The sequence below is a fragment of the Hydra viridissima genome, unplaced genomic scaffold (genome assembly GCF_058129835.1).
Source record: "Hydra viridissima isolate aposymbiotic clone 2 unplaced genomic scaffold, HvirCarnegie_v1 scaffold_10, whole genome shotgun sequence".
Taxonomy (NCBI): domain Eukaryota; kingdom Metazoa; phylum Cnidaria; class Hydrozoa; order Anthoathecata; family Hydridae; genus Hydra; species Hydra viridissima.
Window position 1 is genome coordinate 11,813,361 of NW_028324309.1, and position 14,140 is coordinate 11,827,500.

At 33.8% G+C, this 14,140-nt stretch overlaps 5 protein-coding genes across 5 annotated transcripts in view; 1 reads left to right on the plus strand and 4 right to left on the minus strand.

Moving 5' to 3' along the window:
• Nucleotides 1-10,417, minus strand: part of LOC145181064 (ras-specific guanine nucleotide-releasing factor RalGPS2-like) — a 42,453-nt gene extending 32,036 nt beyond the window's left edge. The window contains exon 1 of the mRNA XM_090099714.1: nt 10,227-10,417. The gene's annotated coding sequence lies outside the window, so the exon portion shown is untranslated. The remainder of the gene's footprint in view (nt 1-10,226) is intronic.
• Nucleotides 1,038-2,318, minus strand: LOC149883133 (uncharacterized). Its single transcript, XM_090101016.1, has one exon. The coding sequence runs from the start codon at nt 2,316-2,318 to the stop codon at nt 1,038-1,040; it is 1,281 nt and encodes a 426-aa protein (XP_089957142.1).
• LOC149883134 (uncharacterized) lies at nt 4,955-5,419 on the minus strand. The gene has a single exon (XM_090101017.1). The coding sequence runs from the start codon at nt 5,417-5,419 to the stop codon at nt 4,955-4,957; it is 465 nt and encodes a 154-aa protein (XP_089957143.1).
• Nucleotides 10,418-10,474: 57 nt separating the features above from the next.
• On the plus strand, nt 10,475-12,515 carry LOC145180878 (uncharacterized). Its single transcript, XM_080055819.2, has 3 exons — nt 10,475-10,560; nt 11,037-11,098; nt 11,209-12,515. Exons 1-3 carry the CDS (start codon nt 10,544-10,546, stop codon nt 11,664-11,666), a joined length of 537 nt encoding a protein of 178 aa, XP_079911945.2. The 5' UTR covers nt 10,475-10,543; the 3' UTR covers nt 11,667-12,515.
• Nucleotides 12,516-12,680: 165 nt separating this feature from the next.
• LOC145180877 (adenylate kinase isoenzyme 5-like) overlaps nt 12,681-14,140 on the minus strand; it is a 15,289-nt gene continuing 13,829 nt past the window's right edge. Inside the window, exons 16-19 of the mRNA XM_090099704.1 lie at nt 13,714-13,877; nt 13,445-13,558; nt 13,171-13,356; nt 12,681-12,879 (exon numbers count right to left, since the gene is read on the minus strand). Of these exons, the coding sequence (XP_089955830.1) occupies nt 12,814-12,879; nt 13,171-13,356; nt 13,445-13,558; nt 13,714-13,877 (530 nt within the window). The 3' untranslated portion in view covers nt 12,681-12,813. The remainder of the gene's footprint in view (nt 12,880-13,170; nt 13,357-13,444; nt 13,559-13,713; nt 13,878-14,140) is intronic.

Below are 14,140 nucleotides of genomic sequence, written 5' to 3' on the forward strand. Positions count from 1 at the left end.
TGGGATGTAGGGCTCCACCCATTCTACGACATCGTTAAATTTATTAAAAACAAAAGAAGAAACTTTTTTCGCAGCTGATGCCAAGGTTGAAAAAAATCCAGGACGAGGAGCAGGAACAGGTCTTGGTAGGATAACGGGCGATGGATCTGAAACAGACTCATCAACAATAGATGTTTCAACTCTAGTAGTCGCATGATTTTGTAAGCGAGCAGGTCCGAATGAAATCAAGTCGTTAGAAACAGGCCTAGGAGCTGGAACAGGTCTTTGAACCGCAGGACGAGGAGCTGGAACAGGTCTTTGAACAGGAGCTGACTGCAGAGCTCTTACAAGATCTGCTTTATTCATCCTGTAATAATATTTAACATTTCGCACTCTAGCGATTTCTTTTAATTCTTTGACAGTTTTGTTTTCCATTTTTTATAGAGTAAGATTTTTATTTATATCGTTTTTCAATTTTGTAACTTTTTTGTGAAAAGTTACAAAATGTTATCAGAATTTAAAATTTCTATCTTTATACCGTTATCATCTACTTTCCCATTTCGATTATAAAAGTATTTGCACCCATGTTTCGTCTCGTTAATGGCTTTGTAAAGGGAATTGTATTCAGTCACCTCACCCGTTTCTACATTAGTGATTCTCACAACGACAGGAGTATTTCTAATATTATGAAGACGAGCATATTTAGGATTACTTTCATTCGGCTTTTCTTTTTTTGCTCTCTTTCTAGGTCTGCCTACAGGCCTATCTTCTTTCGAATCTTCCAAAAGCGTATCCTTATCGATGAGCTTGTTCTCGATAGCAATCATCATCAGCGTCATTAAATGGTTTGATGTTCTTGAAACACCATTTTCTCTTAACAATTTTTTCAAATCCTTCACTGTATATCTCATGTTTTTATTATGTAATGAAAAAAAATTATTTAAATCATTTTATCAAGAGTTCGAATCGTGTATTTTTTTTAAAATTCGAAGAATTTCATTGATCCTAAAAGGATTTTAAAAATCAGAGAATTTCATTGATCCTAAAAGGAACTATAATCAGTAAACAGCTATCATGTTAGTTCCATTAGATTGGAAGCTCAACAGTTTGTCTGAAACAATCACCGCGTAAATAACAGTGTTTGCAGGTGTTGCAGTACGGAATTGAACATTGACAACCAATTCAGCAGTTTCAGAAACTACTCTTTCTTTTTGCTTGCTTATATCCACCAAGAATATCGGGAATAAATTTTTATACTCCAGCAAAGATAAACCAGATTGGCAAACAAGCTCATTTGTTCCATAATATCTATCGTCGAACGAGAAAGCGTCCGAATGAGCTTGTGTAATTTTCTTCTCTCCAAAATTCAAGTCGTAATTGTAATTGGGGTATTTTATCCCATTGACAGTCACGTAAAAATTGTTGACATCGCAATGGTCGAATATGGACGGATTCACAGTTTGACTTTGATTTCTATTTGATTGAAGTGCGAGCAGTATGAATCTAGGAATGCTCTTGTCTGTGGCTCTTCCAAGAGACCAATTGAATTGCGTTATTCCAGCTGGTACAATCTGCCTTTCAACTCTGTTTGATTTAAACGCTACTGGTATGGTCAACTTACTCTTCATCAAGTCATAGAAATTATTTTTCTCAGTCAAGTCCAATTCAAGTCTAGGCATGAATAGTCTGAATTTCGACAAACTAATCGTTCCTGCAGCAACACTCTCAGCTCTGTATATAGCATCGTCATTTCCTTTCTTTGTAAATTTAATGGTGTGTCTGAAACCGTAAACAACTTTATCATAGGTTTCGCAAAATCCAAAAATGTGTCTCAAGGGTATTTTAAACGAAAATGCTCCAATGGATGTGGTGTCTGCAAACAAATGATCTCTCCTCACGATGAACCCACCATTTCCAGTGGCGTTTGACGAATCCTTATACCACATCTGTTTAAGACCTTCCGCCACCTGAAATGCATAAGGGTATTTTAGCAATCCAAGCATCGTTGTTCCTTGGCCTGGTTCTGTCACTCTTTCTACTTGAGCCCCTGTTAAATCGTAAGTGATTTCGCTAAACAAATACATCATTGCATTGTGCACCAAGGTAATATTATCCGTTGCTGTGTACGCAGTTCCATCTGCTTTTTTCAACACTCCTTCGATGAGGACGTACGCCTCTGACGGAACTGTATGCACAGACTGACAATCAATTTCAAAGGTGATGTCGGTTGAATTATTTAAATCGAGATTTGATGGAAGGTACTCATAGAAATCAATTTTTTCAATACCAGTGTCATATTCTGGTTTTTCTGTTACTCTTAATCTGTCGGCGTTAATCATTTTTATATAAGAAATAAAAAAAGTTTAAATCCTTTTAGGATCAATGAAATTCTTTGAGATCACTTCATGCAGTGCGCATCCCACTCCCTAGTCGAACAAGATCCTGAATTTTAACTGCATTTTCTTCTGTCATTTTTCTTCTCCTTGTAGATTTCTTAATGGACGACCCATATAACAATTTATGCAAATCATCTATGGGCTTAACCACGTCGTTCACTAACGTATTGATCTTATCGGCTGGACTCCCCCTATTGGCTTGCATCTCTGGTTTCTCCGTCCCAGTGATTGAGTACACTTTTTCGATCGCTTTTTTACCCTTGTCAATAGCAACATCTTTGGCAGTAGATATAGCTGAAGTAGCCAATTCTTTACCAGCAGATTTTGCGGCCAGGATGGCTTCTCTACCCAGTTCGCTCTTTGCCGCCTTTTTTAACAGGCTCAAAGAAGATCTTGATGCGTTAGAGGCAGCAGCCCTTCTCAAAAAATTCTTAATCGTATCCACAATTCCTCCTCCAAAAACGTTCTTTTTAACATATCTTCTGTTGTTTATGATTAGCATTTTTTAAATGGGTAAATATTTTTTTATATCTTTTGATATATACTTCTTTGTAGATGTTTGTATTGCTCTTTGTTTATCTCTTTTTGTCTTAGCAATTCATCACAAATGGCGACAGCTACGTTTTTAGAGGTCTGATTTCCAGCATGACCAGCAGCGATGCTCAATTCAAGCTGTTCTACAAGAGCATTGGGGTCGCTTGGAAGAATAATGATTCCTTTACCTGTTCTTTTAACACTATTTTGACTTTTAAATCTATCCCAAATGGGTTTTATAATTTTCGTGTATTTTGCTAGTCTGGAGTGTTTTGCTCTGTTTGGATTTGATTCTGAGTAAATAGCTCCAGTGTCGAACAAAATTTTCGAATAATTTTCCAAATCTTCATCGTTCACATCGCTCCATTTGTTCATAGAATCAGGTTCCGTCATAAGACTCCAAAGACCCTCTGTTCCTTCATACCTCTTTCCTCCAACAATGATATCATTTCCATCTACTTGCACCTCCATTTTTCCAAAGAACCTTTTTTTTCCAATTTTACTAATTTCGAAATTTCTTTTAACTACATTGTTTGTAAATCGCGTATTATACATTTCTAAATATTGGGATGAAATATCTCCTAATGGATTAGACTCATCCACATGAGCAGGCTCGTTATTCACTTTTTCTTCAATACTCTTGATCATCTTTTCATTGCTTTCGATGAGAGGTTTATAAAACTGACTCAAATCACTCTGATAATTGGCATTTGAAATGTTTCTGTTGAGGCTTTCTTCATAGATTTGTTTTCTGTTCTCATTAATATTTTTAATAATTTCAGCCCTCTTTTTAGGGTCTAGTATTTTAAAAAATGACATTTTTTTAATCACAAGAAAAAAACTTAAATAAAAACCCCGAGTTGACGTTTTTATTTATTTTAAATTCACTTGTGAAATCCTGGAAAATCATTATGATTTTTTAAACATGTTGTTAAAGGCTTTGATCGCTTGATCTCTTCCCTCATTGATCAAAGACTCTTTGGTCACTTCGTCAATAGCATTTTTATTTGTGGATCTTATCTCACTCATCATAGACTTAAACTTTTGAAGTTCATTCAAAATCAATTCATATTCTGAATCGCTCACAACATCATCCTTCAACGCTTTTGAAATGTGATCGCTTATGGTGTTTAGTTTTGAATCTGCAAGCACTTTTATTTTTTCATGCTTTTCTGCTTTTAAAGCCAATTTTTTATTAACTTGACCTCCAACGATAGATAAAAAACCAAGACTTAGAGCCACACTTTCGCAAGCAATCGCAACAGGAGCAGCTGCAATGGTGGTTAAAAATCCTACTCCAACAGCACCAAGAGCGATACATAAGGCTTGCATTGAATCATCTGCAAAAGAGATGATTCTTACAGCTCGATGGTACTTTTTGCTCAAAGTCATTCTTTTTTCCTTTTCCAATTCAATCTCCTTTTGGATTTCTCCTATTTTTTGAAGTCGGTAATGTTGCCCTTCATAGAATGGAGCCGTTGCTAGATCTGGATAAAGTTTATTGTTTATTTCCATTTATTTTCTTTACGTAAAGTATTTAATTCAAATCGATGTGCGATATTTTACAAAGCATCTCTCCTTTTTTGACGGTAACATCGCGTTCACTATTACTATTTACTTCTATAATAATGTCATCTGCAGAATCTGAAAGAATAATATCGTTTTTATAATATCTAAGCTGATCTTTTAATTTATTCGTCAACGTCACGACTGCAATACCTTTGTCTAATTTCAGCCCGATGGATAAAGATATTTGTTTGTGCGAAAGGGGCTGAAATTTTATTTCCTTTTGAGCAAAAATCTCGTACTGGTTGTTTATGTTTAACTGAGGAGGGTGTTCCAATTTAGTCTTGGTTATAATACTATGACTCTGTTTTCTTTTCTCTAAAGATCCAATTCTTTCTTCCATATGCTTCAACACCGTTTCAAAACCGTTCCATTCTAATTCCTGGACATTTCTTTTATACTTATGAGTAAATGACATTTTTTATAAAGAAAAGAAAATTATTTAAATCCTTTTAGGATCAATGAAAATCTTTCGATTTTTAAGATCCTTTTTGCATAGAAATCAATTCTTTATTGTTCACCCAAGAGTTGAACGTATCAGGATATCCTAGCCATTTTACTAAGGATCTGCTCTTTTGCTTGCGAATGACTTTTTCAATTCTAAATACGTCTTGATAGGTCTTTTGCATTTCTTGTTCATAAAAGGTACCTTGTATCTCTTCACCATGATGGTCTGATATTTTATATGTGGGCGGGTCTGTGTACTGAATTTTTGATACAGTAAAAACCTCCTCTGTCCATCTTGGCGTGTATCCTTTTTCAAAATGAGACTTCTTTTTGGCGATCCTCACTTTATCACCCATGGAAAATTTAGGCTCTCGTCTTTCTGCTTGCAACTTTCCATTGAGGCTCATCCATACCCTGCTTTTATTCTTTTCATCTCTCGCTTCAACTGGAGTCATTTTAATGGAAGAGTGTTTGGTGTGATTGTAGTCATCTACCATTTTGTCTAAAACGCCAATGTATCTATTGGTGTTGTTAGCTGAAAAGTATTTAAACATTTTCTCTTTCATCGTTCTATTCCATCGTTCGACAACAGAACTTTTTTCTTCATTTTCAGTAGAGTATAACGGTACACCTAGAGCTTTTACATGCTTGTTATAAAATTCTTTTCCTTTATCCACCCACATCTTCACACACTTTCTTTTCTCGAATATTTTGCTAAGAGCGTTGGCTACATCAACTCCAGTCTTACTCTTTAATGGAACAATCCATCCATACTTTGAAAACACGTCAATCACCATGAGCAAATATTTAATCCCGTTGTTGAATTTTGAAAACGATTGCATGTCAACCAAATCAACAGCCCATATTTCATCCCTATTATTCACAAATACTTTTCTTCTTCTAAAATTCTGAATCATCGGTTTATGAAGCTCGTTTGCAAGCTGATCTGTCCATTTTATTTTCTCCGGTGGTTTTTTTTCAGATTTTTTGAATCTGTGGAAAAATCTTTGATTTTTTTCACTCCTAATCCGAATTTGGCTTTGGCTTTGATGATGGGCTCAATTATTTTTCGTTCGTTAATTTCTCTCTGAGTAGGGTTTTGTATAGAGTTCATTTCTTCAAGCATCATTTGATCTGCTAGATTTCTGTTTTGCTTGTCGTTAAAATATTTATAAGCGAGATCGTGATGGTAGGCTGCGTTATCCACTCTGTCCACCGGCTTGCTCCAATCTTGATACATGTCTGTAGAAGTTAGCCTTTTGTCTAAATTCGTACCAGGTCCTGCAAAGTTCATCCCTGGGACGTGCATTTCTCCTGGAAACTTTGCCCATGGAAGTTTGATTTTGTTAGAGAGTTTGTTAATCGATTCAACCAAGTCTCCTCCTTTGGCAGACGAAACAAATTTGTTTTTGGTTGATCCGCAGACGGAGCAAGTTCCTTTGAGCATATTTCTATTGTTTTTGCTTATCGCATGACGCAAGTTTTCTGTCTCTGTGTTTCTCTTACATTTGACGCAGTACATTTTTATATTTAAATATAAATTTTTTAATATAAAAATGGATATTACTGATTTGTCATGGAATACCGGCAAAAGCAAAAGAAACAACAATGAACTTTTACCAAGAAGTATACGAGGAATCATTGTTGGAAAGTCTGGCTGTGGAAAAACAACGTTGCTGTTGAATTTACTACTCAAGCCTGGTTGGTTAGATTACAACCATTTACAAGTGTTTGGTAAATCCCTTTTTCAACCAGAGTATAAAATACTGAAAAGGTCATTTGAAAAAAGATTGCCAAAAGAGATCATTCTCGACTTGTTCAAAGTTCAAGGTGAAATAGAAAGATTAAACATGAGCCCAGAATGCGTGATTGAAGATATTTCAAAAAAATGGGGAGACAAAGCAGACATGGAATGTCAATTTTTCGAAACAGCAGACGACGTGCCAGAACCTGAAGATCTCGATCCCTCCAAAAACAATCTGATGATCTTTGACGATTTGCAGTTATACAAGCAAAACAAATGCGAAAAATATTACATCCGAGGAAGACATTCCAACGTGGATTGTTTCTATCTAGCACAAAATTATTTTATGTTACCTAGACAAACCATAAGAGAAAACACCAATTTCATTTGCTTGTTTCCACAGGATTCGAAGAATATAAACCACATTTATCATGATCATGTTTCTAGCGATATGGGGAAAGAAGAATTTAAAAAGTTTTGCAAGAAATGCTGGTCTCAACCTCACGGATTTGCTGTGATTGATCTGTCCTCTAAGAAGGATGAAGGAAAATATAGAAGTGGACTTGACACTTTTTATTTCCCCAATGAATGATTTTTTTTAAAAGATCTAAATAAAAAATCTCAAATTATAAAATGACAAGCTTTACAATCGACGCTGATGGGCATTCAAGCGTAATCATTACAGATTTTTTAGATAAAATCGTTTTTGATGATGGGAAGAAGTATGAAATGGCTTTTTTAGGCCTTGAAACGTATAACAGCTTTCCAAACATCATCAGTACAAACAATTCTTTCAGGTATAGCATGAACAATGGAGCGAAATGGGAAAATATCGTCATTCCAGTAGGGAGCTATGACATTTCTGACATTAACACTTATTTGCAAAAATCTGTTTCAGAAACGATAAAAAATTACACAGCCCAAAGCCCTAGTTTCATTTCTAGATATAAAATCAGTTACAATGCTGAAAACATCAAAATTACAGGTAACTTACACACTTTAAAAACAAACGTTAAATTAGGCTTAAATTATATGCTGGATTTTAACGTGGACAACAGTATCGCGTCCGTACTGGGATTTACAAAAAGACAGTTGGATCCCAGTTCGGAATACGAGTCTGACGACATTTCTAGAATTACAACGATCAACTCCATCAGGGTTCTCAACAATGTGGTTGGCTCCTCCTATGTGAACGGGAAACATTCAACCGCCATTTACACCTTTTATCCAAAAGTAGCACCTGGTTATAAAATCGTTGAAAGACCTGCTCATTTGATTTACCTCCCTGTAAAATTGAGCTCGATTTCCACGATGATTACAAAAATCGTTGATCAAGACGGAGAACTTATCGATTTTCGCGGCGAAAACATTGCTATCCGATATCACATGCGAGAAGTGAAATAAATATTTTCCTATGTATATAAAATGAGCAACTACCATAAAGTACAACTAAACATTTCACAAGGACAAGCTGATAAAATAAAAAAAGCGATTCGAGAAAAGAGTGACGTTCATATAAGGCTAACTCATTCAGATCTAGACGGTGAACACATTCTTGCAGTGACGAAAGCCCAATTGAATAAAATTACAAAAGCGTACACCAACGGAACCGGAGTCACCCTCAAACTGAGCAAAAAACAATTATCCTACAACTCCAAAATAGAAGGCGGATTTATCGGTGCTTTGCTTCCACTCTTGGGGATGCTAGGTAGCACACTTGCGACGAGAGTCGTTCCTGCTTTGGCTACCGGATTATTAGCAGGTGTTGGATCTTCTGCAGGAGCTGCCATGGTCGATAAAATTGCTGGAAAAGGTGTCATTTACTTGAAAAAGAACGGAAAAGGAATGAAAATGACTGCTGCAGGATCAGGAATGTTTTTAACACCGTGGGTAAGTGGAAGCTCCTTAAAAGAAGGAGTTTATTCCAAAAACGGTAAAAAATATGAATCTGTTGGATCTGGTTTACTTCTAGGACCAAATTCACCCTTTTCAAGCATCCCTTTTCTAAATTTAATTCTATAATGATCAAAAAAAAATCTCATTAAAATTTCATGATATACTTTCATCATGAAATTACACATCTAAAAAACACAACATCTTTTAGATTATGAGATTTGTTTCATCAACGATTTACTACATGACGGTTCTGGCGCATGATAAGAAAATTATTCTGCTTCAATCCTAGCTTAGCATGAAATGCGCCAGAACCGGCCTTTTTCTACTACTCATTTGATTCATTCATTGAATTAAATATACATCCACTTTTACTTCGTTACTTGTTGTCTACCTTAATAGGTTTAAGGTTAAGAGACGCTTTTTTTAACATTTTAATTTATTTATTTACTTTGTAAAAGTTTAATTTCTAACAGCATTAATGCCCAAGTGGCTGCCTGATGCACCAGCATAATTTGAAGTTCCAAGACCTTCATAGACATTCTTAATTTCTCTATCTATTGCCTCACAACCAAACTTAAATTAAAAAATAAATTATTAAAAATAAAAAGCATTAAAAAACTCAATTTATTTTTTTCTAATTTTTACCTAATATTTAAGTGCATTTTTTAAAAAAGCGTTTTAAAAAAGGATATACAGATAAAGCTTAGCTTTTTGAAAATTGTACACGAAATTTTTTTTTATGGAAGTTCTCTAATATCATATATATATATATATATATATATATATATATATATATATATATATATATATATATATATATATATATATATATATATATATATATATATATATATATCATGAAAATGTAATTCCAGGGGCGTTTCACCTAACAGTAAAACAAGATCGAAAGTTGGGGTTTTTCATATTTTATATGAAAATATATGGTTAAAAAAAAAAAAAAAAAAAAGATTACAACTTCACAGGATGTTTACAAAATCAATTAAAATATAATGCAAAACAAAACAGAAGTTTTTTTTAACGCGCACTGATTTCAATATAATAAAAAATCTCCGGATTATTTCTGGATCATTATTAAGCATTTCTCCGAATCATTCCCGGAAGATAGTTTCACGTTACTCCGGCTCAATATTCTTTGAAATTCAAAAATAGTAACACAAACGTTAGAAAAAATGTTTCGCATTTAGCATTCTCTAACAATTTGAATACGGTGTAATCTTTCCTCTTTTTTCTCTAGACTCTAGACTTTGAAATATATTTATGTTTTTGAAACAGCAGTTTGCAAATATACTTAATGCTTGATGGTATTAAAGCTTATTGAGCCTTAATTTGAACCAACTTCTATCAAAAAATTAGTTCATATTATCTTTGATAAGATCTTATAAATGCTAAACAAACTATTACTTTCCGTTTCTCCTTGTTTTTTGCATTAAAATTTTTGCTGAAATGTGAAGTAAAACATTTGTTCAGTAAAACTTGCCTTTTGTTGTTTATTGCAACGATCGTTATACTACGATCGTTATTACTTTAATGAGTAATATCATTAAATACTAATAATAAACTATGCTTCCCAAACATGCTTACGAAATTTCATTCTAGACAAAATCATGTAAAGTTTGATTTGACATTCCGTTTTTTATTCTCACCCTCATTGAACTTGTTCACAGAACGACTGATTGTAAATTAAGCGATTTTCTAATATCCATGATCTTTTAACATCCATAAACAAAGTTTATTTAGAGAGAAAATCTTTTGAATCGCATGATTTTCTTACAATTTGTTCCAGATTCTCATAATCCTCAAAGTCCAACCAAAACTCTAGCCAAGAAAGTAGCTCACGCTGATTACCTAGCTTGCGTTTTTGTCTCTCATATTGTGCATTATTTACCTGCTCCGTTCAGTGATTCTAGAGGCTCATTTTCGGTCCGCTACTCATTTAAAAGATACTATTACAGAGGAAAGCATGGCGAGGCATAAAAGGTATCCGCTATCTTTTAAGCAAGTAATATCTAGTAATTTTACCAGTGTAGCTTCTGAAAGTGCAACCTTTAGGTCTTAAAGAGAGCGAAAATACTATTTACAAAACTGATTGTTTGCATTTTCATAGATTGAATTTTTAAATTTGCATTATCAAAGTGAGTAAGACATCAGTCACGATCTTCATCGTAGAAGACCCAATTTAACTTTTTTTTCTGAAATATAGTATTAAAATGTGGGATATTTTTTAATAAAAATATTTTTGGTTCTAACTTTCTGAGACCATATGCATGTGACGTAAAACGTTGGAAAAGCCAAAAACTCAACTATTACAGTAAACATCTAGAAGATGCAACAAAATAAACTATGTTAACTTCGTATAGAGTAAAATTCTTGAAGTTTGTAGCTTTGCAAAAAATGATAAAAATTTCAAAAAAAAATTTTTTTCTTGTGCGTAATTCAACTGCATTCGATTATAGAACGCAGGTGATGTTCGTTATTGCTTCAATTGTCTATTTGGTATTGATTGAAAAAAGTCAAGGTGAGTTGAGTACGCTTTGTTTTACTTTTTATTATCACACGTTGTTTTGTTGTCACTCCTGCTATTATTTGTAAAAGTTGCAGACTCCTTTTTATTTCATTTCTTGGTAGGAGCTCCCAGAAAAGAATTACACGACAACTCAAAAGTAAGTTCTGACCCAAACCAAAGAAGTTATATAGATATAGATGCTACGGACCCCTTTAAAGTTCCAAAGCATAGTCAATATATCGATCGACCTGTTCCTGAATGGGGTGGTCATGGTGAACGAAGCGATTTTGATGATCATGATGAGCCTCCTCCAAAGGGTTTCAACAACTTCCCGTATGACATGAAACATACCAGCACAAACCATGACATCGATAGATACAAAGGGGGATCAAGGTTCAGAGGATTCAAACAAAATGAAAGCAATGAAGAAAGAGATAGATACGAAGGGCAAGGAATCAATGACAGAGAACAAGCCAACGAGACAAATGATTTTAATAAGCCTACCGCTGTTGAAGATAGCATTGATCACTCTGCAAAAGTAAATTCAGGAGCAACTATAGAAGGTGAAGGTTCCAGGTAAAGAGTAATATATCTAAAACAACTGAAAACACGAAAAAACACCCGAAAATCATAATATTGACAGACATTGTTTGCCGCAGCGTCCGCACGTGCTTCGTTGAAAAACATAAATTAGTTTATAACCAATTTATTTATTAAGCTTTAATTTTTGCTAGAACATACTTATCGTAATATTTTTATACACCTCACAGTCGCTTCTTATTTTTTTTTTGAACCAATCAAAAGCTTCAGCTTTTATTTTTCATAACACACGATAGCGGGTGAGCGGTGTAGGGAGGTGTTAGGAGTGCACAAACACAAAACGCAAAAGTGATGTTTATACTCGAAAAATAATTTAAGAAGTCCGTCGAATGCTATCCCTTTGCCAACGCAACCTTATGGATTTCTATTGTTCTGAAGACTTTTTGATAACTTCTTAAAAGCAGTATTCTCCAAAGAACACGATTTCATGGCGATTGGGGCTGTTAAAGACTAATAGTGACGCATTAAAGTAGAATGCAAAAATGTAGGGCAGACAAAAAATCGAACAATAGTTGGTTTCATCTATTATGATTGCTTTTTACAATTTATATCTCTCAGCAATATATAATCTAAGAAGAACGATCGAGATTTATGACCACAACAAGTAAGACAACTTACGATGACTAGAGATAACTAATTTTATATCAGAAAAAACTTTTTTGGTTTAATTTAGATGTAACATATTTTATGAAGCTGTTTACCATTTTTAATTGTCCAAAGATAAAAAACCTTTGGTTTACTTAAAGTAATGCAGAGTATGATCTTGCCGGAAGAAAAACGCTTGTTATTTGTAAAATTACTTCAGGAAAATAACATCAGAATACAGCAATTTCATAATTTTTTTACTCCATCAATATTACAAATATTATTACCATTATTATTATTATTATTATTATTATAACTGTTGTTATTATCATTATAATTATCATTACAACTATGCTAAAATTACGAGTCACCAATCGAAATTCTGACAAAATTGGGAAAATAGAAATAATTTTTGTAAATTACACTCGCTTTATTCACAATAAATATAGACAAAAACATGATGAAAAAAATATCTGAAAAAATATAATTTATTGCTACAATATGTAGTTAAGTGATGCCCTCGAAAAAACAAACATTACAGACTACAACGTATCCAACACGCTGCAAACGTCATTGAATATATGATCAACAGGCCTCTCCGCGTTAATCTGCAATGAAAAAATGTTAAAAAATATACTAAAAGAAATTAATGGGGAGTAGAGATTATCATTAATAAATCGTACCAATTTATATTTTTGCTTTTTCAAAAAATCGTGAAATTAAAATGTGGAAAACGACTGAAGATTTTTTTCCTATTTCTTGAAGCTCACTGTTTCACCAACGGGGATTAAATCTCTTTTTAAAAAAAAATCTACTACTATATTCACTTTAAGCTCGCTGATGCCAAAGATTCTTTAACGAAATTATTAACGAAAAATATTTGACAGCGATCTTTATACCTTTATAACGCGATCACTGAACTCCCCCAACACTGGAAGTGTGGCATCTTCGAACGTCTTTAAACGCAACTTTATAGTTTCAATGTTATCGTCAACCCTGTTGCTTGTAACCGCACGACCCAACAATCTCTCAGTCATTACCTCGTTTGTGCATTCAAAGTATAGCACATACTTACATTTTGTTACCTTTAAAAAGAGAGAAGATCATAAGAACAAAATCTTAATATGATCAAAACTGAAATATTTCAATGCAAGAAATAAAAAATCAACCTACCGTTTGTTCAAACAATTGACCTTGCGGTACGTCTCTTGGGAAACCGTCGATAAGGAAGCCTTTACTATCTTTTTTCTTAATCATAGCATCACGCAATATTTCCAAGATTGTTTCCTAGATCAAAATTATAACTAAAAAAAAAATTCCCGACCGAAAATGGACCGAAAATGATGAACCGAAATTTTATAGTAAGTGGAAAAAGTGGAAAAAGGGCGTGGCAAGATGTTATTTTTTACCAACCCTATTCCTATCAATAAGGAGAATCCTACCTGGGATACAAGTTCACCACGGGCCATGATGGCTTTTAACTGCTCAGCTCTTTCCGAATTGGATTTCACCTCTTCGCGTAACAAATCCCCAGTGGATAAATGGCAGAAGCCATATTTTTCCACAATTTTTTCACATTGAGTACCTTTACCGCTTCCAGGGCCACCTAAAAGAAAGAAGCATGAAATATCAATAGTAGATAAACGCGAATGTAAGGTAGAAAAAAAATCAAACATGTTCAAACGAAGGAGTAAGCAAAAACCAATTATATAGTTTATGCATTTAATAATTTATATTATTTAATAAAGAATGTAAAGTTTATCATGGAACAGAATGAAAATGAGTTTCCGTTGTTCCAAAACGAATTTTAATTTTTTAAACAAATTTCTAAATTAAAAACGTAAAAGCATAAAGAAACCAGGAACTTCT

What these genes read in the sequence shown, in the direction of transcription:
- LOC145180878 (XM_080055819.2), top strand. An exon ending in ATTGATTGAAAAAAGTCAAG is followed by an intron (nt 11,099 to 11,208) that starts GTGAGTTGAGTA and finishes ATTTCTTGGTAG; the next exon opens with GAGCTCCCAGAAAAGAATTA.
- LOC149883134 (XM_090101017.1), bottom strand. Translation starts at nt 5,419, where the DNA reads ATGGTAGATGACTACAATCACACCAAACACTCTTCCATTAAAATGACT.
- LOC149883133 (XM_090101016.1), bottom strand. Translation starts at nt 2,318, where the DNA reads ATGATTAACGCCGACAGATTAAGAGTAACAGAAAAACCAGAATATGAC.